General features: G+C 52.4%; 1 protein-coding gene across 1 annotated transcript in view; it reads left to right on the top strand.

The window, feature by feature from the left end:
- Positions 1 to 25,175, top strand: part of Eps15l1 (epidermal growth factor receptor pathway substrate 15 like 1) — a 67,024-nt gene extending 41,849 nt beyond the window's left edge. The window contains 3 exon segments of the mRNA XM_059244480.1: positions 7,975 to 8,107; positions 20,049 to 20,254; positions 24,678 to 25,175. Coding sequence (XP_059100463.1) covers positions 7,975 to 8,107; positions 20,049 to 20,254; positions 24,678 to 24,821 — 483 coding nt within the window. The 3' untranslated portion in view covers positions 24,822 to 25,175.
- Positions 25,176 to 26,278: the final 1,103 nt, after the last annotated feature.

The raw sequence follows: 26,278 nt of genomic DNA, 5'->3' as shown, positions 1-26,278 counted from the left end.
AAGCCTGTGTGTCCTCCCCATCCCCCCACAACTGGGATAGGAAAGCCAGGCCCACTTCCTGTTCTCGGCACCAGGCCAGGACACAATTGGCTAGGGCTGTGGAAAATCCTGTCCCGTACACTGTTTACACCATCCTTGGGGCTCCTTGACTTCAAGACACTTGTAAAGCCTATGTTGGCCCCGCCCCTGCCCCCTACTGATTTTCCTCTCTGGTCACCTTGCTAGTTTTCAAGAACAACACTGGGTATAAATAAATCCGGAGGGAAATGAAAGTAGAGTGGCAAGGGCTTCTTTCTCTTAGCTTTCTTTTTTCTGTTTTTAGCCATCACCCCAGCCCTTTCGCACCTGATCAGGGTGGGGCAGCAGTGCGTGCCATTCCTGGCTCCTAGAACTAGAGTGCCCTACACTGGCACAGCTGTGCTGAGGGAGGGGACAGCAGGCACCTCTGAGAGCCCTCCAGGCCGTGCTAGTGGAGGGCTCCGTCTTCGGGCTTCTGTTGCTGCAGTGAAACTCCATGACCACAGCAAGTTGGGGAGGAAAGGGTTTATTTGGCTCACACTTCCATGTCACTGCTCATCACTGAAGGAAGTCAGGACAGCAACTCACAGAGAGCAGGCACCTGGAGGAGGAGCTGATGCAGAAGCCATGGAGGGGTGCTGCTTACTGGCTTGCTTCCCCTAACTTGCTTAGCCTGCTTTCTTATAGAACCCAGGACCACCAGCCCAGGGATGGCACTACCCACAATGGGCTGGGCCCTCCCTCACTGATCACTAATTAAGAAAATGAGCCAGGCGGTGGTGGCACACGCCTTTGATCCCAGTACTCAGGAGGCAGAGGCAGGCAGATCTCTGTGAGTTCGAGGTCAGCCTGGTCTACAGAGTGAGTTACAGGACAGCCAGAACTGTTTCACAGAGAGCTCTGTTTCAGAAAAACCAAAGGGAAAAAAAAGAAAAGAAAAGCCCCATAGGCTTGCCTACAGTCAAAACTTAGGAAGGCATTTTCTCAATTGAGGCTCCCTCTCTGATGACTCCAACTCTTGTGTCAAGTTGACATAAAACTAAACTATCCAGTACAAGCCGGGCGGTGGCAGCACTCCCAGCACTCGGGAGGCAGAGGCATATGGATCTTTGTGAGTTCGAGGCCAGCCTGGTCTACAGAGTGAATTCCAGGATAGGCTTCAGAGTTGCACAGAGAAACTGTCTGAAAACAAACAAACAAAAAAACTGTCCAGTACAGGTTCCCAGAGGAATATTCTAGACAGTTATTGAGCCTCGGTGACATTTGCTTGCTTTAAAAATGAGTTCCCCCGACTGCAGGTGCGATCAGTGGTACGAGCCTGCAGAGCATGATCAGGGCCCTGGGTTCATCCCAGCACTCCAGCCGAAAAGGAAATCAAAGTAAGTAAGTTCTCTAAAGTGTGTTCATAGAGCACTTCAGAATGTAAATAAGTCTAACTTCATTTACCTTTTCCCCACCCACACCCAGAAGAAAAGCCACCTGCTCAGTAGTGGGGTGGATGGCAGCCCATTTTCAGTGACTTTTCAACCTTGTCGTGGTTTGTTTGTTTTTTTTTCTTTCTTTTTTTAAATCTTCGCAGTGGTGCTGATGGAACACAGGGTCCCCTGCATGCCAGGCAGGAGCTCCACCCCTGAGCCATGCCCCTAGTCCTTTTTGGTATTCCTCACCCCTGCCTCTGAGTTCTTGCTGTCGTTTGGAAGCATACTTTGCTCTTGTCTAGTTCCCAGCCTCTGCGGGAACCTTTCTGAAATACAGCCTGCCTTGAATCCACCGTGGCCTGAGGTGGAAAGAGCCAGGTCCCAAAGGAGTTTTAGTGGGAAGGAAACTAAAGTCATCAAAACTGGGTCTAGAAGCTGGGCCTGGTGTCGCACACCTTTAATCCCAGCACTCGGGAGGCAGAGGCAGGTGGAGCTCTATGAGTTCAAGGCTAGCCTGCTCTACAGAGTGAGTGCAGGCCAGCCAGAGCTACATAGTGAGACATTTCCTCAAAAAAATAAAATCATAAAACTGATACCGGGAAATTACCTGAGCAGTGTGGCACTGGACAGGATGGACCACGTGAGGGCAGCCAGGCTGCCACGGTTAAGCCCCAGGCGGAGGTGGCACAGCTGTCTGGCCTGAGACGTTGCTGCTAGCCAGAGGACCAGACAGCATTGTGTCAGCAGGTGTCGGGAGCTCAGAAAGGAGAGCTTCTCAGGCCCCCATCCTCCTGCCTGTGATTTGGGGCTTCCCGAGTCAGGAGACCAGGGAAGCACATCCACACTGCACCCTCTCCTCAGGCTTCTATATTTCAGGCCCCAGAACCAGGACTGCATCACACAGGCCCTAGCACTCACACCTTCGGCTAACAAGTGGCTTTTCTTTGGGGAGGGTGGCACGTGTCATGGCACCCGTGTGGAACTCGAGGATAACCCTGCTTGAGTCAGTATTTTTTCTACCATTTGAACCTGAGGAGCAGACTCAGGTCTCCAGGCTTGCCTCTAAGTACATTGAGCCTCTCACCAGCATCCAAGATACTGAGTGGTGCACCCCTCTCTCTTATCCTGTGTCTTGTCTGGAGGCTGGAGAAATGTGTATAAGAGCAGCCTCAGGTTTATGGTGAGACCCTGTCTCAAAGAAACAACCACTAGCCCGTAGATGGCCCTGGTCTACCTCCAAACCCCGGAGGCAGGAGTTGAGGTTCTGTAGACACAGGCTTCAGAAAGAGATGGGATCCTGCCCTTCTGCCTCACCATACTATTAGCCTGTGGAGCCCCATCCTGGAAGCCCTCCCCCAGTGGATGCCTGAAGCCTGTGCTCACTGTTCCTCTGCACCTGTACTTCTGACGTAGTGTGACTAGTAAACAAGGCACAGTTGGGGAATGGATAGTTACAGCACTCCACAATAAATTATTTGAGATTCAGGAATTGTTTTTCTGGAACTTGCCCTCCATGCTGTCAGTGTGATAGCCTGTGACAAGGTGGGGGCTGCTGTATTCACTGTATGTGTGCTGACGCGTCCAGTGTGTGGTGGCCTTTCCCTACCTCTGACTTCCGGGGACGCTCCTGACAATGAGGCCTGGCGCCTCTGTTATGTCACAGGTGGGAGATCAAGGCAGAGAACTGGGCTGCGATTTCAGCCCAGGTTGGGCAACCCAACTCACCTCTGACCATAGGACTTTGCAGCCTGAGCAGGCTGGTGTTCTGGAAACTTCCAGGACAGGCTCTGAAATAAGACTGTGTCATTTGCATAGAAAGACTCAAGTGTTCTTGGTAGAGGAGCTGCCTCCTCCCTGCACTACAGCCTTCCAGCCTGCCGGCACACTAAATCAGAAGGGAGAACTATCAAGGGGCCCACACCTAGGCCCCCAGACAAAGAATGGCCACTAATGACTGCTGAGACAAAAAGAGTTAGTCTTTCCCAGGGATGAGTCCCCTAAGCAGTTATATAATATCAAGTGGTCAGTCCTGAAAACATATACATACAGTCAACACTGATGGATTCATCATGTTGTATCTATATATTTAGGCATATGTATGTGTGTACGCATGTATAACAATAATAAAAGAAAAAGTTCCAGCTCAGGGACCTCTGAAGTACACCGTGTCTTTAGTAATAGATGCCTTTGAGGAACAACCAAGGATAATAGCAATACCTTGTAATGGGAGTTTTGCTTGGACAACTCTGACCAACATCTCAAAAAAGGGCTTCTCATGCTTGGTGTTAGGGTTTTTGTTGGATGAGCTCCCAGTACAGGAGGTGGGAGTAGGGGGCTTGTTAGAAAGTAAATCTGGGGCCTGCAGGGTCCTGTTGTGCGTTTGTGCGTGTGTGCGTGCGTGCGTGCGTGCGTGCGTGCGTGTGTGTGTGTGTGTGTGTGTGTGCATGAGTGCGCGCGCACACTCTCCCCAGAGGTCAGAGGTCAGTGTTCGGTGTCTTCCTTAATCACTCTTGCTGTTGGAGATGGGTCTCACTGAACCTGCAGCTTGCAGCTTCACCTAGGCCAGCCAGCAGTTCCTCTGGTCTCTTCTCCTCCTGGCTCTGGGTTACAGACACATGCTATAGATGCTGCAGCACCTGGCCTTTCCTGGAGGTGGTAGGGAGCTCAGGGACGTGACCCGTCGGCTGTGTCTCCAGCCCCAGACCCCTGTTTTCCTTTGGAGGAGCTTCCTTCTCCTGGTGTCCCCTCCTGGCTCTGTTTCTCCCCTGAAGCCTTGTGTGTTTCCTTCAGCCTGAGGACGGGTAGTTCTCAGTGCCTGCCCTTCAGACGGTACCACAGAGTCCAGGCCTAGGTGGTGGACAAGCTGTACTAGCCCTGGGTCAACATTGACCCATGGTGTAGTCTGGGCAAGCCACATTGACTTCCTGTGCCTCGTTTGCCTGTGTGTATAGCAGGGGTGATGATAGTAGGATTCTCTCACAAGCCCTAGGAAGAGAGTAGTAGAACATCCATTTCCTGCCTGGAGCCAGAAAGCACTGGGGCCTGGGGAAGGAGCTGTCAGCTTGGGTGCCAAAGCCACTGCCTCCCTGCCACACCTGCTACTAAGGACGTGTGAGTGGCTGGAGCTGGCTTCTTCTCTGGGACTAGGGAGGCTGCACACTCTCCTCACCTCTCCAGCAATTGGATGGTGCTGTCTTGGGTCCAGGGTGCTCTGGCTGACTTTCTGTCCTTGGCCTGCCCTGTGGGAGGAAGTAGAAAGCGCCAACCCTCCTCTCACTCTCTGGGCTCTGTTGAGGAGTTTGCTGTCATTTTTAGTCCCACTTCTGCCCAGTGCTGTGAACGGACTGTGGTGGCGGCCATGCCACCACACCTGGCTTGGTCCTTCTGGTTTGTCAGCAGTGCATTTGTTTGACCTGTACTTTACTTACTATGTTATATGTTGGGCAAAATGCATTCTGGTATACTCCATTAAACATTTTGCTCTTTTTGAGAAGGTCTATCTTAGTTAATGTTACTCTTACTGTAATGAAACACCATGACCAAAAAGCAAGTTGGGGAAGAAAGGGTTTATTTGGCTTACACTTCCACATCACTGCTCATCATTGAAGGAAGTCAGGACAGCAACTCACAGAGGGCAGGACCTGGAGGCAGGAGCTGATGCAGAAGCCATGGAGGGGTGCTGCTTACTGGCTTGCTCCCATGGCTTGCTCCCATGGCTTGCTCAGCCTGCATTCTTATAGAACCCAGGACCACCAGCCTGGGGTTGGCACCACCCATTTTATCTTTTTTGTTTGTTTGTTTGTTTTGTTTTGTTTTAAATTCCAAAACAAGGTCTTTCCTTGTAGCTCTGACTGTCCTGGAACTCACTCTGTAGATCAAGCTGGCTCCAAGTGCTGGGATTAAAGGCGTGTGCCGCCACCACCCAGCTGGAGGCTCCCTCCTCTTAGATGGCTTTAACTTATGTCAAATTGACATTAAATTGTCCATCACAGGGTCTCACTATGTAATACCCTGGCTGGACTCAAACTCAGATTTGTCTGTGCTGGGATTAAAGGCATATGCTACTGTGTCCAGCCAGATATTTCACTTAAAAAAGAATTATTTTATGTGTATGGTGTTTCGCTTGCATATGTCTATGCACCATGCTCTATTTGGTGCACCCAGGTCAAAAGAAGGAGTAGACTCCTGGGGCTGCAGTTACAGATAGTTTTGAGCCACCATTGTGGTGCTAGGAACCAAACCCAGGACCTCACCAGAGCAGCCAGTGCTCTTGATTGCCCATTGCCCAAGCATTTCACTTTAACTTTTTTCACTATATTTTATTTGTATAAGTGTGTCAGATGCCCCAAGGTGCACATGTAATTGCAGGCGTTTCTTCTTTCCGCTCTACAGGTCCAGGGATCAAACTCAGGTTATCAGACTTGACGGCAGTCCCTCTTGCCATCCCATTTCACTTTCCTGTTTGCTCTCCCTCCACCAGGTGTGGTAGTGCCTGTCTGTCCTTCTAGCACCCAAGAGATTGAGGCAGGAGGATCAGGAAACGCAAGACCACCCATCAAAAGAAAGCAGTGTTTCTTACCCACCCTTCCCCATACACAGCGATTTTTCTCCCACATGGGATGCTCCAGCTCTTTCCTGCGAGCATCTCAGATGATCTGGCCACTGTGGTCTGACCTATCTGTCAGCGGGTGTCTCCCTCGTAGGGAATAGGCACATTCCCTGATGCTGACATACAGGCACCTGCCAGCCACAAGCACTGACCCTGAACTAGGAAGGATGCCATGAGTGGTGGGAGCCCTGTACCAGCAGGGAGGCCCAGGTCCACCAATGAAACAGGGCCGAGATAGAGTGATGATTGACAGGCAGGGCTTGGACCAGAGTGGGGTCCAGCTGCTGAACTTCCCCTGGAGTCTCCAGGACTTGGCCAAGTCCCCAGGGGGGCTCACAGAGCTCCACAGTGCATCATACCTAGCCTTATTTATTTATTTATTTGTTTGTTTGTTTTTTGAGAGATGGGCTTAGATGAGGCCCAAGACCTGGCACCTATATGCCTCAAAGAGTACTTAGAGTATGCTTGTTACATCAGCCTGTGGTGCTGTCTGTCTTTTGTTTACCCACCCAGCCACTCTCTCCACCAACAGCCTATCTACCCTCACACCTACCTCTTCCTCCCTCCTCCCTTTCTCTTTATCCATCCATTCATACTTCCTTCATCCGCCAGACTACCTGCTGTCAGTCCACCTATGTGTCTATCTACTCTCCGTCTGCTCATTATTCCATCCACTGGTCCTAGTTTTTTTCATGTTGCTATATAATAAAATATCCTGGCAAAAGCTACTGTAAGGGAGGAGTCAGGTTAGTCCATCACTGTGGGGACTCCAGGATGGGCCTTGAAACAGCCAGTCAAGAGCAGGGGATAAATGCATGCATGTTAGCTGGGCGGTGGTGGCGCACGCCTTTAATCCCAGCACTTGGGAGGCAAAGTCAGGCGGATCTCTGTGAGTTCGAGGCCAGCCTGGGCTACCAAGTGAGTTCCAGGAAAGGCGCAAAGCTACACAGAGAAACCCTGTCTCGAAAAACCAACAACAACAACAAAAAAAAAAAAAAAATGCATGCATGTTTTGCATGTTTGTGCTTAGCTCTTTCTATCTCTACTTAGAAAGTCCAGGATTACCATCCACAGAGGGCAGGTCTTCCCACCTCAGTTCATGTAATCAAGACAGTCCCTTCCCCCATGCCTACAGACCAACCTTATCTAGACTTTGAGCCCTCCTTGTTAAGAATTTCTTCCCCAGTGATTGTGGATTGTGTCAGGTTGAGCACTTAAACTAACCATTGTACCATCCATCCACCTACACACCCGGGCATCTACTCACCTATTTACCCACATCAATCTATCCATTCATCCATCCACCCTCACCTACTTGTCCCATCACACACATGCTCCATCTGTGGTCACCCACATGTCTGTCTATCCATCCATCACTCCACACATTCATCCACCTACTCACCATCTATTTGTAACTGTCTTATTTCAAACGGGAATTGGGGCTGATTTAATTGAGATGTAAACATTGGATAGGGGAAACAAGCTTAAGTGGAAGTGGCTACCAAGAGTGGGTAGAGCTAATGGAGGTAGTGTGGCTGTGCCAGCAGATGAAGGGGGCAGGGTTTGGAGCAGACACTCTGGCCTGAGTGTCTGGGGGCATAGAGAGAGCCTATCCCAGCACCAGCCAGCAGCCAGCAGAGGCTGAGGCCATGCGCATCTCTGAACATGAACAGAAGTCCCAGGGACCCATGTGTGTGTTGAGTTGGGAAAGACTCCTTAATGGAGCAAGAGAGGCCATTGGGGATAGGGTTACCCTCTGCTGCTTGTATTGGTGGCTTCCCTGTCATACAGAGGGCCTGGCTTTTGAGGGTGGAGGAAAGCGGGGGCTTGAGAGGACCTCAGTCTTGCCAGGGCTCTTGGTGCGGGAGCATTTGCCCGGTGCCTTCCTTTTAATGTCTATTTTTGCCTCTTTCGTGTCCTCTCTTACAGCCCCCACCTTCTGGCCCCTTCTCCTCCTCCTTGGGAGGCACAGGATTCTCAGATGACCCCTTTAAAAGTAAACAGGACACTCCCGCTCTGCCTCCGAAGAAGCCCGCTCCTCCACGGCCCAAACCGCCCAGCGGTCAGTACGCTTCCTCCTCTCGCGGCACCCGCCGGTGGGGACAGGGCGGCGGGCACAGGGCCCCTGCATTGAGCAGCCAGAGTAGTGCAGACCCCAGGGCAGGAGGCTCTCCCCTCTGCCCCGCTGCCCCACCCCTTTGTGTGTGCTGTGCCATTTCCCTGTCCCGAGGTCCACACAAGGGTCCCCACGGAAGGCGCCTGCATCAGTGTCCCTGCATCCGCACCTCAGCATCCAACGGCCTCCTGGCCTCCTGCTGTTCCCACAGTGGCTCAGGGAGGGCCTGGGGTGGGCTGCAGCAAGGGCTCAGGGTAACCCTGGTCCCTGAGTGTTGGGGTAAGGTGGTGGCTCTCTTGGCTGTGTTGATAAGCAGATGGCCTTATCTCCCTTACTGGTCAGGAGAAGGCTGCAGAGGAGTTTCCCACCCTCTTCCTATAACCTCACTGTCCTGAACCCTGCTCTCCAGAGAGGGCCACTGTGCCCTCCCCCAGCAGATTCTGAGTACCTGTGACTCCCGTGTGGAAGGCTGGCGACAGAGCTCAATGGCTCAGCAGTGGAGCACGTGCCTTGCATGCCCAAAGTCCTGGCTTTGATATCCAGTACTGAAAAAAAGGACACATTTCTGAGTGACGCGCATATGCAGTGTCTCCTTTCCAGTCCCTAATAAGAGGAGGTGGCCAGCCACAGGGCCACAGCTGTTCCTGCAGGCTCCCGTCCATCATCCATCCCACTCTACTGTCCAGGCTGTTGCTGGCAGCAGGACACCTACACACTCCCAGCCACACCTGCTACCAGGCCACAGCAGCCTTCCCAAGGCAGGTGACAAAGTGACACACACCTTCCAGCCCAGTATGTACCTCTGTGAACCTACCTGTGACTCCATCTGTGGCCCTTGGAAGGACCTAGCCTGCCCCAGCTCATTCAATCCTGTGATCACCCCTTCCTACGCAGCCCACCTGCAAAAGAGGGAGGGTTACCCTGAAGAGGCTGCCCCCCCGCCTCCTGTCACCAGTGTCCCTCAGGGACCGTGCCCAGGTCGGCAAACTGTATGATGACAGCAGCTCTCTGTGAAGGGGTGGGAAGGAGCAGGAGTCTGAAAGGCACTCCATCACCCCAGCAGCCTCATGTAGCATGTACACACACGTGCACACCTACACATACATGCCCTTGATTCACAGGCAGTGTGTGTGTGCGCTTATGCACTCTCATACACTATGTGCCCACATGCATATTTCATCACTCAAGGCTCACATGCACTTTGAAAGCAAAGGCTTGAACATGTGCGCACCTGTGTTCATGTTTTGTGTATGTGCTCATGATGCCAAACGTTCGAGTGTCAAGTGAGCATGCGTCCCCACAGCGTGAGCCACATTGCCTGGGTCAGATGTGCCACAGGCATTCACTTACACACTTGTAAACACTACCCACTCACTCCTGCATCATGTGTATCCACAGGCACACTCTCTTTCATGGAGACACACAAGCAGTGCTGACACTGTCCCACGTGGCCTTCTGTGTCCTCTCCTCATGCTGGATTTAGAGAGCAGGGTCACCTGTGTAATGCCGAGTGCTCTGTGGCCTCTGGTACCTGGTGTCAGAGTTGAGTCTTCGTAGCATGGATCCAGGATTGGGGCCCCAGGGCCCTCAGTCACCCTGTTTGAGGCTCTGAACCTGGCTCCTTTTCAATGATGCAGACTGGGTTCTGTCGGCCATTGTGCCATGGGTGTGCCTGTGTGCTCCTGCCATCTGACCTTGACAGGCCTAGTGTACCCCTTATCTCCTGTGACGCTAGTGAGACCATGAGATAGACAGGGAGGCAACGTGATGCCTACGTGATGCAGAGGAAGGGGAACAGAGGGCATGGGGCCACCAGAGTCCCAGGGAAGATGGCATCTGCACCTGGACTTGGTCCCCACCTCCCCACCACTTTCTTTGGTTACTTGCCGTTTGCTCTTACATCAGCAGTCAGGAGAACCCAGCCAGGAGGGTCCCGGCATCCTGAGAATTGGCGCTCTCGTGCACTGTAATCCATGAGCACCTGAGAGCACCTGTGGGGGCCTAAGCATTTTTCATTTCACTCTCCCCAGAAGCAGCAGCTGGACAGAAAGGCGCGGCAGTGTACACGCTGCTGGGTGGTAGGTACAGATGTGTGGGTGCATGTGAGCCCAGCGTCCCGTGCTGTGGTTGTGTTGACCTCATGCTAGCTCTAACATGCAGGCACTGCCTGGTACCTGTGCACAGCTCAGGACACCCCCTGCCTTAGCTGACTTGCTAATTAGCCCTGTTTGATGGGGAAGCATTTGGCGTCACATCCCTGGTTCATGCATGGATTTGGAGCCCAGCCATACCACACATACCACAGCTACTCTCACAGCGGACAGGGTAACAGTATAAACTGACCAGCTCCATGGCTGTACTTGCTCAGAAGCCAGGGCACTTCTGCCTTCTGACCACTTAAGGGACATAGCCAAGCTGAAGTGGGACCTTTACCTTATTTTATGTCTGAGACAGGATCTCTGTGATAACCTGGAACTCAACAGTCCTCCTGCCTCAGCCTTCTGCCCCACTGTGCCCTGTTTTTGGGTGGTGCTTTTCTGTCTACCCTTTTTCCATTGAGGAAAACCACATAACCATTGTACAACAGTAACCACCTTCAGCTGCCCCCATGCCATCATTCAGACCCTTGGGATATCCGATGTTGAGCTCTGCAGTGGGAGGGCTGGTCCCTGAATGGCTAGGAGCGGGTGGAGAAGGTGGGAGCATTCTGTTCCCAAGGAACCCCATGGGTGGTGGACCTGGCAGAGAAAGCGTGGCAATGGTGGTACTTCTCCAGACTCAGTGTTTTGTCTGGTTCAGGCAGGAATCATGAGCAACAGTGGGTTTCCTCATTTTGATGGCATGCCTGTGTGTGAGATATGCCACCACCTTCCTAGCGTATTTTCTAGCCCAGGGACAGGGACTTTCTGAAACCCTACTGGGTCCCTGTCCCTGGAAGTGGCCACTTAGCTTTGGGCCACCTGTCCAACAGGAATCTGAGGGGTTGTTCAGTCAGGCTGCTTTGGGGACGTGAGGGCCTTGGGCAGATGTTCCTGGGCCGCCCTGGACACATGCCCATAGCTCACCCAGCCTCAGTTTCCCACAGCCTGGGCCCAGGCTTGTAAGTAAAGCACTTGTCATGGTGATGTTGTACAGTACCTGCATTGCATTGTGTGTCCATCCCCAGCCCCCCCCTCCCCCCAGCTATCCCCAGGTACAGGGCCCGAACACAGATGCCAGACTTAAAAGCCAGCCCTGGGTCCCCTGAGGGTCATCACTCAGGATGTGCCAGTTTGGGCCTGGGTGGCATGTAGTTACATGCTACCTTCTCCCGGCTCCACATCTCCTGGGATCTGCTGTTTGTCCTCTCAGTTTCCGTTCACATAGCTGCATCTATTGTGGTACCCCCAATGCCAAGGATACAGTTCTCTCCTTGAAGCCATAGACTGTATGCCCTAGGCTGCTGGGGTGTGCACAGAAGTTGGATGTTTTGAAAGCGCTGCATTCTCGTGCCTGGAGATCTTTTCTAGAAAGGTCTATCAAGGTATTGAATAACCTGCAGGTGTCTGTCTGAGCCTGAGGCAACCGACTGCTTTCAGACACATGCAAAACAGCCCTGAAAACTGCCCGTTGGAGTGAGTGCGCACCTCCCCCAGGTAAACAGTGGTGTATTTTCTGCAACGGACGGAGAGGAGATCAGTCAGAACTCACCGCTAAAGTTTCTAGGTAAAAGTTGTTGATTTGCAAAGAGAGAAACAGATTTTTTTAAGTGCAGGAAACGGCTGTGTGGGCGTCAGTGATTGGGCTGCCTGAGATAGCGGGATCCTGGCGGGCCCCACCCTGCCACTTCCTGCCAGCGCTGCCCTGCGGCTCCCAGCAGAGCCTACCCGCTGCCCCAGCTACACTCGCTCACCAGCCAGTCACCTTTAACCTCTCCCCAAGTTAATGATCATCTTTATTACTACTCATGACCTCCCCCCACTTCTATAAGGCCAGGCGCATGATGGAGATAAGGTCATGGCGACTTTTTGCCCCTTCCCCACAGTGCCTCTGACAGTGCACTTACGTTAGCAAGCAGCCCTCACTCAAGCCACATGAGAATGGTCTGGCCTTGTGTTGAATTCGATGCCCCTTCCAAAGCAGAAGCAAAAAGTCATTTCTCCCGTGACATACCCTTCCTCTCCCACCCATGTGAGATCTATGCAGAGTGGCATGAGTTCCTCACAGGGTCACTGTGGCCTGCAGGGTACAGGCACAGGGAATGTTCTAGGGCTGTAAGCAGTCCACTCCAGTGTGTTCTCAACCCTCCTGTGAGGTACCAGGCCAAGGTCGGAACCTGCGCGTCTGGGCCCTGGTGCTGGCCGTGTTGTGCCCGAGCGTCCTGTTGCTGTGTATTGTCAAATGGCATCGCCATCTGAGCCTGTGGTTAGCACCTCTGCCCTGAACGTAACTACTTTAATTCCGTTCCCACGATGGTGGCAAAGAGATAATGCAGTGGGTACACTAGAGAGTTTAGAATGGGACAGACTTGTTCCATTTCAGGAAGATTCTGGCGTTTGCCAGCCAGCCAGGATGGGCAGAAGGCACCCAAGCAGCCCGAGACACCTAAACTGGTGGAACATCACCACCCCCATCTTGCCCTCACTCAATGCACTCACTGCTCTGCTGTTATCAAGGCAGCCCTGGAGTGTCGTCCCAGGGCCCGGTATGTATAACCAGTGCCTGCTGAGGATGCTGGCTGAGGAGGCACTGTGTGCTACAAGGGCTGCTTTCCAGGCTACCGGAGAATCCATGCTTCTCCAGCTAGTTTCAGTGACCTGGCAGTTCCCGCTCTTGAGAGTTAGCAGAACAATTTGAAAATACCTCAGCACACCCACCCTTCTGTACGCAGCAGGGTGGATCCAGTGGGTGTCTTGTAACTCCATTACCTGGTATGCAGTAGTGGGTAAATGCCCCTCCAGGGGTGGATCACAGTCTAGACATTGGAGTTCCTGGGGGGGGGGGGGGCTGCAGGATGTAAGCCCAGAGAAATAGGGCCTTCCTTACCATCTGTGTCTGCAGAGGTGAGTGGGCAGAAGCCACTGACTCCTAGGCCCTCACAGGGTCCACCGTTGGTTTACCTAAAGGATTCAGGCTAGGGCTGCAGATACAGCCTCCCCAGCCCTCTGGCAAGGTCAGGGTAATCACTCACAGCTTGTCAGAAATCTGACCATAAAGAGAGTGAAGTAGGGGGTGCTAGAGAGATGGCTCAGTGCTTTAAGAGCACTGGCTGCTCTTCCAGAGGTCCTGAGTTCAATTCCCAGCAACCACATGATGGCTCACAACCATCTGTAATGGAATCCAATGCCCTCTTTTGTCATGCAGTTATATATGTGAGTAGAGCACTCATACATAAATTACATGAGAAAAAAGAGCCAAGTAGGGACCCTCCCCTTAAACCCTCCCTGGGCTCCTCTGTGGGCCTGTGACCCTTTCCACCACAGGGCATTCGTTCCCACTGCAGACATCACAGTCTGTGGTGACTTTGTTAAATGTGGGCACTTGTCTCCCTGCCCTTCACAGAGGTAGCATTCTAGCTATGTTAGCCCTTGTGGGGAAGAACAAAGAAGGGCCCTGGCAGCCCCATGGCTGTGCATAGCCAGCACTTAGGGTCCCCACCACCTGGCTTCTCTGCAGATAGCATCTCCCTGAGCACCCACTGGAACAGAAGGTCGTATCAAAAGTGACTTCTCTGAATGCAGTGGGAGACCTGTCGGTTTGTATTGTTGCGCAGTGAAGACTGACAGGTGCCAGCATGGTGGCTTATGCCTGTCATCTCAGCACATGGGGGCACAAGGTCCCGCTGAGGCTGTAGAGTGAAACCCTGTCTTGAGAAACACCAAAAATGAATGACAGAACACAGGGCAGGTGGTTTGTAGCTATTCATGTCAGCTCTGCCCCCAGCCTGTTTTCTTCTGTAGGCTAATGTCACCCCTTCAGTTCCTTGTTAGAGATCAGAGCAACCTTTGTGAAAACTAAAAGAAAATTGTCATCCTCACTTCAAATCTATTTGTCTTTTGTGCACCCAAAGCGAGTGGCCACCTTCTTCCCTTTCCATAGTGGAGTGATAGATACATGTCCACCGGGCCTGCCAGCCCCAGAGATTCCCATGACCCCTGCCCGTTTCACAGCAGACAAAAACAGCCAAGCACAGGTGGGGATAACAAATATTTGTTCAGCTTTTCTCCTTAGCTCAGACCCAAACCTCATCCTGTCCCCTCCAATGCGCCAAGCAAGTTTCTCAAAAATTGGTAAATATTTTTGGTGGGAAATGTCGGCACCATGATGTGATCCGGGACCTCAGATTTTTATCTCCTGGGCTGTGCTGCAGTGCTATGCTCTGATCTGCCGGTGTGCAGGACTCCTGCCTGCAAGCCCACAGTGGCCCGGGCACCAAGGCTGCCAGAACAAGTCATCTGGAGAACAGAGGTGTGATCAGAAAGGACTCCTTTCTTGTTACAGTTGAAAGTTTGAGTCAGGCAGTCTGATTTCTCTCTCCTCTGTCCCCGCTTAGTCTTTGTTTTGCTGTTAAGCTGGGGCAGAAAGGGGTGAGATCTCTGGTGACCTCTTAGTCTCTGCCTGGTGTGTTCCTGCCTGGCGTGATGTCCCTCACCGAGTTCCCAACAGAAGGACTCCCAGAAGCCTGGCAGTATGAACAACCAGTGCTGTTCGCGGTGAAGGACACTTGACGGTGTGTGAGTGCCCATGTCAGGGTGCATAGCAGTGTGGGAGCGACCTGGGTTGCAGAGGGTAATGGCTGGGGTGGGGCAGCTGCCCTGACCACAAACCTTTAGTCTTTGTTTTCTAGTTGTCTTTTTTGGGGGTGTTTTTCCTGTATTTATCTTTCATCTGCAGAACTGCGTTTTCTAAGTACAGCGATGATTTGTGTTAACAGAACTGAAGAGTTTGACGGGGGCAAGCACACACTCTCTGTTTTGTTTCGTAAATTTTCCCCCTTTCACAGCAGGATGTCTCACCCTGTAGCCCAGGCTGGCTTGCCTGGAACTCATGATCCCCCTGCCTCAGCCTTCAGAGTGCTGAGGTTAGAGTTGTACACCATTCCATATGTATGTGGTGCTGGTGAGAGCTCAGGGCTTCCTGCGTACCAAATAAGTTAAATATTTGATATTCTCCTTAATCAGATTTCTAGGGACCCTGCACCCCAGACCTCTGACTGTCCTCTTGTATCACCCCTTGAATGGAGAGAGTCACCCTTCTTGGAGCTGATTATTGAGATCCCAGTGCATTACCCGAACCTGGCTCTGGAATGGCTCAAGGGATCCCTGAAAAGCAAGCTAAGGTCAGGTGAAGGCGATTCCCTGACCTCTAGTCTCTAGGTGTGCTGGCTCTGTGTACTGGGCGACAAACAGCTTCGAAAACCTGAAAAATAGAAAATTAAAGAAATTCTTACCAGGGTGGGGCCGGCCACTGAGTAATTTTTTTTAGCAGAGTGTGCTGTGGTAAACCATGGAGTTGGTGTTGTTTTTGCCGAAGTCAGTGCTGTGTGTGGTTTCGGTACACCGCTCGGGCGGCTGTTGAAACTGCTGTGGTTTCCACTTAGGGCCTACTGTGCCTCTTCAGTCCCCTCAGCTAGTCCAGCGGGCCAGGGGGCATGGGCCAGGGGTACCATGCCTGCTGTGGCATTGATTACCACACACCAACCTGCTAAATTTTTCGTGTAACTTTTTTGTTGTTGTTTGTTACTTTGAGGGGGGCATCTCACAGGCTGTCTCAGAGATTCCCCCTGCCTGAGTGCTCCGATTCAAGGTGTATGCCACCATGCCTGGCCAAACAATCGTTTTATTGCTGTTGTTATTAATGATACTTAGGAACTTTGTTTTTATTTCTTTTCTTTTTTTTTTTAACTACATTTATTTGCTTATGTGTGCACATTCGTCAGTGGCACACAGGTCAGGGTTCGAGGGCAGCTCTCAAGGGTCAGTTCTTCCATCATGTGAGTTTGGGCATTGAACCTAGGCTTGGGGGCAAGCAGCTTTGTCTGCTGAGCCGTCTTGCCAGTTTTGTCTTTGGACATGGCCTCAGCCTTTCTGAGTTTATTCTGATCCCTTTACCGAGGCCATCTCTCCATACTCACGTCCCAAGAGCCAAAACCACTGTGACCTTGCTTCCTACTGCTGGGACAGACAGAATGATTGTCACGCTCAGGATCAGCTCCACCTCAGAAAATAGGGAAAGCAATTAAGGAGTTAGCAGAAGTGGTTACATAAAAGCAGGAACTAGACCCAGCCTTGAAACAATACAGCCACCAAAAATAACTGGGTGCCAAGTGGGAAGCCGTGGCCAGGGGCTTCCATCATTGCTCAAGCCCTGGCACAATCCAGGGCCACGCCAACCTGCAAGTGGCAGGGACTTGCAGCTTCTGCACACCAGCACCCAAAAAACCGGCACTCAAGAGAAAACCGTTTCTCTCCTGAAAACAAGAGGCAGCAGTTGCTGCTGTCGGGTTTCATGAGCGCAGTCGCGATTTCTAAATAACGGTTTCAGCTGCAGCGAGTCTTGGTGTGAAAGCCTCTTTTCATCTCGATCACCTCTGTGCTCTCAGAAGCCTTAGCCTCACTTGGCTGCAGCCGGCTGCGTTCCTGACGGCCCCTCCCAGCAAAACAGTTCTTTGTATATATTTTTTTAAATCCCGCAAGCCAGAGGAGAAAGAGTTCTTCATCAAATAGATGAAGAGGTTCAGATCTGCCCAGCCTTGCCACACCCTTTAAGAAATGTCCTGCTCTTAAATTCTTATTGTTCATTGTTTTTGAGATGGTGTCTCATGTAGCGCAGGCTAGCCTCAGACTCTAGGTAGCTAATGATGAACTTGAACTCCTGGTCTTCCTTGCTTCAGCCCCTGTACTTGAATCAGAGGCGTGGTCGACCACACCTAGTTTTTAGTGGGTAGGGAATGAAACCCAAGGCTTTGCTCCGGGCTGAAAAAGCACCCCACCCTTGTTTTTATTTGAAACTGGGCTGACTATGTAATACAGTCTAGCTTTAAGTTCATAACCCTGCCTCAGCCTCCCAAGTACCGGATGATCATCCATATAACATGGTCAAAGCCAGCCTCGGCTACATGAGACCCTTTCTCAAAAAACAAACAGTCCTGTTTCCATTAGTGACCTGCTCTGCATAGCTGGGGGTCGGGACTTCTAGCCATGGACTTGATGGTAGAATATGGTGACAAGCTGAGCTGGCAGCACAGGCTGGGTGGGGATGTGTAGAAGGTCCCTCCACTCCTCGTGACCCTCCAAGAGTCAGCTGGTTCAGCCTCTAGTCTAGGACCTTGTCAGTACTAGACCTGCACAGGCATGAGTTAGTGTGTGTTTGTGCATGGTGGGGGTGGGTTTCAGAAACCATGATGGCATAAGATAGCATCTGATTTTAGAGTGCCCAGGGTTGGGGTCACTGCAGAAGGCTGGGAGGAGAGTTGGTGGTCCTGGGGCTTTCCTGGTACTCAGGTACCTTGGGAACTCAGGTTTTGTGCTATAGAGAGCCACATTCAGTCAAAGGCGCTCAGCCCTCCCTCCTAGCTCCTGGTTGGGCACTGAGGATGGGGGGGAAGGTCCAGACTCAGGGATAGAAGTTCCAGCCATTGAGAAGAGAATGAGAAAGCACACAGTAAGTGACTTAGCCGCCAGGCTTTAGTCACAAGGGCCACAGAGGCAGTGATAGGTATCTGAGCCATGCAATGAGTGGGTACTGGAGCAGCCTCCACAGGATGACCTTGGATGTGGATGAGGTGGAGTTCATCATGGGTAGGTGGGGAGGTCTCTGGCAGGAGGGGGTTTGTTTAGGGTGGAAGTTACAGAGGCAGTGAACAGAGAGGGTGCCCAAAGGAGGACAAGCACCTCTCCATGTCATTCTCTTTGCCTGGGTTCCCTTGCCTTAGGCTCCCAGAACACAGGCTGTGCTTATGTTCCCAGCAGTCTGGGGACTGAGGAAAGGGGCCCAAGACAACAGTTAGACCCTGTGTTGGTACCACAAGTGTGCTGGTTCCTTGTGAGCCTCCCCAGCCTCTGCTGCCTACCTGCTCTGGGGGGCCAGGAATACAGGTGGCCTTGGCTGCCTGTTCCTTCATCTCTGGTGGATGGGCCTGCTACTGGCATGCAGGGAGGCTGGAGGTCGGCAGCAGGGCAGAGAGAACAGCAGGGGTATTTGGGAGTGGGAGAGAGGTAGGCATTAAAGCCACAGGGGTTGGGAACCAGGTGTGTATCTGCCCTTCTGATAGGGTCTCCAGGTCTGTGACCATGACCTTGGCAGAAACCTAAAGGGAGGCTAGGTGTGCCTTTAATCCCACTAGTCAGGAGGTGAATCCCAGGCTAGCCTGGTCTACACGGTAAGACCTTACCATTTTTTTTTTTAATCTTTTTTTTTTTTTTAAGCAGCAGCAGCTGAAGGGACAGTGCAGCGATGCTCACTGGACTCCTCCCGTGGCCATGCACCTGCTCTGACTATTGCACTTTACAGCTGTGTGGGCCCAGGCTGCCATGGATGCTTTCAGAAGACTGCTGTAGCCAGGGCCCCATCAGGTGCAAGCCAGGCACAGCAACAGACAGCTCCCGAGTACCATCCTGACAGCGCCCCCCTCCCCCCCCAAGTCTCTCATTCCTGCACCACACATGAGGAGACTGAGGCCAGCCAGGCCTCAGAACTTGTCCTCCATGAGCCCTATACAGCTGGAGGTGGGTGGGAGGTTGTTCAGTGGTCTGGGGGAGCAGAACACGATGTTAGGCCTTTTCCCCTTGCATTTATTCATTTGCTGGGGGGACGAGTGCTGTGGCACACACGTAAGTCAGAACACCTGACAGAGCTGTCTCTCTCTGGGCTGGTGCCTAGGGTGGCTCAGCTCGTCAGGCTTGTCGGCCAGCGCTTTACCTGCTCAGAAATAGTGCCAGCTGGACTGCCATTAGGCTGTGCGCTGGTTGTGATGGGTGGGAAGCAGGTGTCCTGGGCTCAGGTGTGCTGCCGCACAACCAGGTGTTTCTTTCTGAATGATGGCTTTGAAACCATGAGAGCCAGTGTGGGTAGTTCGTTAACACCAGGGAGCTGTGCTGGCCCGGCCCTTGGGCTGATGTTTCAGCTATGGATGTCTGGACCCTGTGTGCCCTGGCAGAGCTGCAACCACAGGAGGCAGGGGTACCGAGCTGACCTTGCCTGGAGAGCCAGGCAGAGGTTCATCTCTTGTGTGTGGTTGGTGTTGTCCCCTGTAATCATGCCCTGTGCTCTGGTGAACTGGAGGCTATGCCTGTGACCTCGTCACCAGGGAGTCCTCCCTGCCCCTTCCTGCTGTCCCTCTGCTCAGCTGTGATGGGAAAGGTGTGATGGGCTGGGCTAAAGGAAGTCCCATGCAAACAGCCTGCCAGTCTCACCCCACATAGTAACTGAGGGAAGTGTGGACTTGGGTACTGGGAACCAAACTTGAGTTCTCTGCAAAACCAGTGTGCGTCCTTAACTACTAAAGACAGGTCTAATTTTATGTGACCTAAAGTGATCTTGGGCCAGGTGTGGTGCCACACACCTGTCATCCCATCACTTGGTAGGGTGAGGCAGGAAGATGAGTTCAGGCCCAGTCTGGGGTACATGAGACCCCGTCTCAAAAGTAACTTTAAAACAATTAAATCACTCTTCTGGCATCGCTCACAATCTTGTTGCTCCTCTGCTCCGGGTTATTATAGACTGTAACTCCAAGCTGTAACAAGTACAGAGTGGGCATGGGATCGTGGATTCCAGACACACACACACCCCAAAAAAAATTCAGAGTCCCAGGGCCAGCACTCCACCCTGTCGTAGTGAGTAACTTGTGTTTCCTTTTTTTTTTTTTTTTTGTCTTCTGTTTTTTGTTGTTTTTCCCTAAACTTTCCAGGTCAGAGTACACCTGTAAGCCAGCTGGTTTCTTCAGCCTTCCCCGAGTCCCCCGATCCATTCCAGCCACTCGGGGCTGACAGCGGCGACCCGTTCCAAAATAAAAAGGGGTTTGGGGACCCATTTAGTGGCAAAGATCCATTTGCCCCCTCCTCTTCAGCTAAACCTCCTAAGGCCTCTTCCTCCGGCTTTGCCGACTTCACCTCTGTAAGTTGAGTCCTCCCTCGGCCGCCTTCCCGCCTGGCTTGCTGCTTCTTGGGGGTGGGAGTCCCTCTGCAGCTACAGACACTGCTCCTCCTGCTGCCGGCACCTCCCACCATCCACCTCCTGCTTTTGTTGTTTATTCTGCACTGGCCTCTCTAAGGAAAAGGTTGTTGATAAAGCTGAGAACTACGGTTGAATGACTACAGGAAGATGAGATTCTCCCGGGAGGGTGACACGGAGTGTGCCTGCCTCTGTTCAGTGACTGTGTGACCTTTGTCCCTCGGGCAAGGCTGCTGTGTTCACTGAGTTTCTGTTGGAGACATGGTCTCTCTATGGAGCCCAGGCTGGCCTGGAACTCACAGTCCACCTGCCTCTGCCTCCTGAGTGTTGGGACTAAAGGTGTGCACCACCATGCTGGTCCATTGAGTTTTGGAGGCTGAACATGCAGTCATTTCCCAGGACTGATTCTGAACATTTCATCGGGTTCTGCTGCCTCCAGAAAGGTCTTTGAGTGCCAGGGTCGGTGGTCCTGCCCAAGTACATCATGCATGTAGGAGAAGAGTCCAGGCAGGATGTCCAAAAATGAGGGATTTGGTTACTTTTGTGTTCTGTGTTTTGTTTTTTTTGTTTTTCCCCAATTTCTATTTGGTTTATTAGCTACAGTAAAAAAGAACTCAGCCCAGACGACCGCCCTAGAGCCTCTTCTCTTTCCCAAGGGTTCAGAGAGGCCACTTGCCCAGGCCAGAGGCTTCCTGGCATCCTGACCAGCGCTGCCCTGCTGTCTGTTTAGAGCCAGCCCCAGCTCCTTCAGGGCATTCTTAGCGCCCTCCACCACCTCAGGGCAGCCTGTGCTCCGAGTGTGCTGTCTTTCCATAATCCATTTCACCCTTCCGGGTGTGGACCTTTTCCCAAAAGCTTTCCTTGGTGTTTGTGAAGTTCCTCACTGGGCTGTCAGGGGAGACATTGGGATTACTGCTCTGTTTACTTTTTTACTTGCTTTTGTTTCTTTGAGATAAGCCTGGGCCTTAGTTTGTAGCCTAGAGTGACCATGAACTACTTACTGGTCCTCATGCCTCCAAACAGTCCTGGAGGGCTGAAGTGTGGCTCAGTGGTGATTGACTGGCAGGGCCCACATAGGACCCTAGGTTCCATTCCCATTGCAAAAACCCAAAAAACAAAGCACTTGTATCAGGGCACAGTGAATACCCAGGTCCTCCCCAGCTGTTAGTGACATCCATGGAACGTGGCTGTGCTATGGCTTTATTTGAGTTGCTTAAGACAGAGCTGGGCCCAGTGGTACTCATCTCCTATCCCAGTTCTGGGAAGCTGAGGCAGAAGGATCTCAGGGTTGAGGTCAGCTTGAGGTATATGGAGAGACGATGTCTAAAAATAGTAATAGTGATAATAATATATTGGCCCTGGCCCTCTTGTGGTCCCTGGGGACCTGTGACTTTTCCGAACTGCAGCTCGTTCATTTCTGTTGACAGTGCACACAGTGTGTGCCTTCAGAAAGGCAGCGTTATTAGAAAAAGTCAGAGACAGAAGCACTTTGAGTTTTTTGAATAGCACCAGGTTTACTTTCTGGTGGGAACTGTTACTGACAAGACCAGGGCTGGTGCCATGCGTGGAGTGCATGCCCAGCTCCACACCGGCCCTCTATCTCAGCACTGGGCAGGTGAAAGCAGGAGGCTCAGGAGTTCCAGGTCAGCCTGTGCTACAAAAATAAAATAGTCCGTTTGAAAAAACAAACAGAACGGCACAGCTGTTGCCACGTGACTGCAGTGCTCGGTTCGGGCAGGGAAGAGTGGTTGTGGAGCTGAGCCACAGTGTAGAGAAATGACTGTGGCCTTTCTGAAAAGCCTGCACTTCCTGTGCCCGCACCGGCGGAGCGCCCGTTCCCCTACACCGTTTGGTCGTAAACACCAGGTTCTGAGCTGTGACCGGGCTAACGACTCAGTTGTCCCAGAGTGGTTACTGGCTTCAATTTTATTTTTCAAGTGTATCTGTTTGTTATTTGGGTCTTACCGAGGCTGTTCTCAAACTTGCAGCTTCTGGGTGCTGGGGTGTTTGGTACTGTACCCATACTTAGCTTAACTTCTGATTTAAACACTCTCGTCTCCAGATGGGAAACTAAATTCTGTCCTGCCCTGGCCTGGCCTGTGTTCCCATCAGCACAGCACAGCACAGGCCTCCCTGATGGCAGAGCCCCCGTGGGGACAGCCCTCCCTCCGTGAACCTGCTTTCCAGGCTCGTTGGGACTTTAATACTGTGAAGCTCAGAAAAGGCTATCGTCACCTGTGGGAGACAGCCTGATCGGTTTGGGTTTTTGGAAACTGATGTCACCCACGAGGGCTGGCCATGCTTTCCTTGGCACCTGCTGTGGTACCCCAAACCTTTCTGGTGTTGGGCCGTTTCCCTCGGTAGCTCTTTCCCTTAGCGGAAGCTTCTCCCTCCGGGCTGGGGCCGTAGCTCAGTGGGTAGTGCTCACTTAGCGCCCACGAAGCCCAGGGCTCCATCCCCAGCACCCAGGAGTTAAAGGTCATCCTCAGCTGGTTCAAGTCCAGCCCGGGCTACAAGAGACCCTGTCTCAAAAAAAGGACATAGTAGCCAGCACCTTTAATGCCAGCACCTGGGAGACAGAGAGACAGGTAGATCTCTGAGTTGAGGGAAGCCTGGGCTGCATAGAGAGAATTTTTCTTGAAAACAACAAAAAAGTTTCTTTACATCCTGGCAAGCAGGGCATGGCAGTGCCTATCGGAGACCCAGGGAATTCAGGGTCATCGTGGGTTGCCAGAGTCCTACCCTACAAAACAGCCACAAAGAGCCATTCTGCCTCAAGCCACTCGTGTGTTCCTCAGAAGCAGCGAGGGGTGTGTCTCGCAGAGTAGCTGACATAGCCTGCTAGCTTCCTTAGGAGCCAGGTGGACGTCAGCCCGACCGCTCTGGGCTTTGCAGATGCCTCCAGGAGCAGACGGGAGGGGGCAGAGGCTGTCTGCACGCTCGCTCCATGCAGGCGCATTTCTTCAGAGACACAAACTCTCAATGGTGAAGGTGTCTGAGAAAGGTGGAGTCCTCTCGGCTCTTTGGGGCCCTGAGACAGTACAGAAGGGAAGTGGCACCCAAGCTGCTGTTCCAGGGCACCTAAAACACCTCAGGTTCAGTTCACCCCTATGTGACCCAGGAGAACCAGAGGTAGCCTAGTCCAGGCATCTCCACCCAGGTCTAGTCAGCACTACTGAGGAAATACCCTTGCGGGAACGTTCTCTCAGCCCTAGTGCACAAGGCAGAGCTGTGTGGGATTACCTCTCTTGGCCTCCAGCTATGAAGCACCCCAATGTGTGGGATGAGTGAGCGGGGCTTGCCCCTCATCTGGGGCTGGGGAGGATGAAGCCCTTCACCCACTGCCCATCTGCTGCTCCTGGAGTCATTTACCCCTGCATTTTTTTCTTCCTTATTTTGTTCCCCATGAAGTTTTAGGAAAATTCCCCAAGACAGGGAGGGGGCAGTGATCTATGACCTGCCTGTGGGAATAGATGAGGGACCCAACCTCCTAGGGATGTCTTAGACTCCAGACTTGTCCCCTTCCTGAGCCCCTGTGAGGGTTCCTGGGCTCCACCCTTTCCCTGGAGGCCACACCCCTACTACCAGCAGAGCTGAGTAATACTCCAGTAGGCTCCTTGTCACTGACTAGGAAGTCACAGCCCTGTCCTGGGGTTCTTAGGTCCCTTGTGGCCCTGATTTCTCCCACCTAGAACCTCCCAGGTCCCCAAGCCACTGTCCCCACCAGTTCCTGGTGGCAGCTTGCACACAAGTCCTTTTGAGGGCCCAGTGCTCTGGTGAAATAACTGCCTGTGTCCTCTGCACCTCCTTCCTCCTCTCCCCAAGGAGGCTGTGGCCCTCACTCGTTTGACTGCTGGTGTCTGTCTGCTCCTGAGGGCTAGAATCTTACATCACAGAAACCGAATTCCCTGGAAGAGACAGTGATTAGGGAACTATTGAAGTCCCTGCACACGCAGTGGCTCCCTGGGGCCTTGAGGTCTCTCAAGAGGGCATGGAGCAGAATAAGAGTAGCAGGTAGGGTGTGTCAGCCAGCTGGGTGGCCGAGGCAGGAGGATTGGCTATGGTTGTAGGCCAGCCTGGGCTACATAAGGAGACCCTATCTCTAAAGGAGAGAGAAAACTGATGGATGTGCCTACAGAGTTGGTGGACCTGCCTGCTAGAACCTTCCAGCACCAGGCCGGGCTGCCCTCTCTGCGGGGGTGGGTGTCTAGACCTCCAGTTGGCAGCTCAGGTTGGATGTACTCGGCTTCTTTTTACGTGGGGTGAGGTCAGGGACCCTAGCATGGGCTCCTGGTTCTTACCTGCCCAGCGGCCCCTCCGCCCACAGTCTGGGCCCCCCTCTCACTGCCCCAATCTTCCTTTGTAGTTTGGCAATGAGGAGCAGCAGCTGGCTTGGGCCAAGCGGGAAAGCGAGAAAGCGGAGCAGGAGCGGCTGGCGAGGCTGCGGAGACAGGAACAGGAGGACCTGGAGCTGGCCATCGCCCTCAGCAAGGCTGACATGCCGGCCTAGGCGGTGCAGGGGAAGCCACTGCTGTCCGTATGTACACACCCATGCTCAGAGCGTGCCCGCTTCAAGCCGTGCCTGCCACAGCCACCACAGTTAAGGACAAGCTGGCCACCGGGCCTGGGCCTCGGGGCCTTCTTCAGAGGCAGTAGACGCAGCTCACCCCTGTGAGTGGACCAGGTAGGCAGCTGTAGGCAAAAGGCCTGGAAGCTGCCGGTCTGTCTGAGGTGTGATGGCGGTCAGTCAGGCTCCGCCTTCCAGAGCGTTCAACAACTGGCCGAGACAGCCTCCAGTCTCCTGCTGCAGACAGGCCCCGCCCCCAGCCCCTCCCGCATCCATGAGACACCCCCACATGATGTATGCATTCGTTGTATAAAAATGAAGTTTGAATGATTAATATAAAATATTTTAATACAAAACATGAAGCTATCTTGTTTTCAGTTTAGGAGCTTGGGTCAGTGGCTCCCTGGCATGCTGAGGACCAGGTGCTCCTGCAGCAGGGGTAAAGAGAAGTGTTGCATTGTTTGTTTGCATGTGTGTGCATGTGTATGCCTGTAGCTGCTGGTAGGGGCCAAAAGGAGTGTCATATCCCCTGGAGCAGTTGGGAGCTGCCTAGTGTGAGTGCTGGGACTCCATCTGAGTCCTCTGCAAGAGCCGTGCACTACACACTTCTTATTTATTTATATTTACATTCTATTTATTGTGTGTGCGCGCATACACAAATCTGTGAAGCATAGTGAAAGGGCAGAGGTCAGTTCTTTCCTCCAACCATGTGGGACCTTCAGATTGAATTCAGGTCATCAGGCTTGGTAGCAAGTGCCTTAACCCAGTGAGCCGTTTTGTTTTTGATAGTGGTGGGTTTTGCTTTTTGTTTTGGTTAAATGTGTATGACTGTTTTGTCTGCATGTATGTCTGTGCATCCCTGGTACCCATGAGGTCAGAAGAAAGTGCGAGGGCCCCTGGAACTGGAGTTACAGATGGTTATGAGCTACCATGTGGATATTGGGAATTGAACCCCGGTCCTCTGCAAGAGCATCAAGCACTCTTAATCCCTGAGCTGTCCTCTACACCTGCTCAGCTATTAAGCTTTGAAGGCAATTTATGACCATAGAGAAGCCAGTTTGGCAATTTTTTTTTCACTTTCCGGAATGCATCCTTCTTTTTTCCTCTGCAGGGGAAAAAATGCTTTTGAAATGCAGGTTGCTGGCACACCCTGAGGCAGGGGCAGGCAAGGGCAGTTGGCCAGCCTGGTCTACATGATGAGTTCCAGGACAGCAAGGGCTACATAGAAAGACCATGTCTCAAAGAAAGTGATGCAGGTCAGACACCCCAAATCAGAAATGCTGCTGGATATTCAGCTTTCTGAGTGAATATAAAACATGGACACTATGGCTACCTAATGCTGGGGTAGGTGGAACTGTTGGCTGCCCCTGTGAAGGGCCTCTGGCCATGGCAGGAGATAG

This window comes from Peromyscus eremicus, chromosome 17, assembly GCF_949786415.1.
Source record: "Peromyscus eremicus chromosome 17, PerEre_H2_v1, whole genome shotgun sequence".
Classification (NCBI taxonomy): domain Eukaryota; kingdom Metazoa; phylum Chordata; class Mammalia; order Rodentia; family Cricetidae; genus Peromyscus; species Peromyscus eremicus.
Note: the sequence above shows the minus strand (reverse complement) of the source record. Positions and strands in the feature narration are given on the sequence as shown.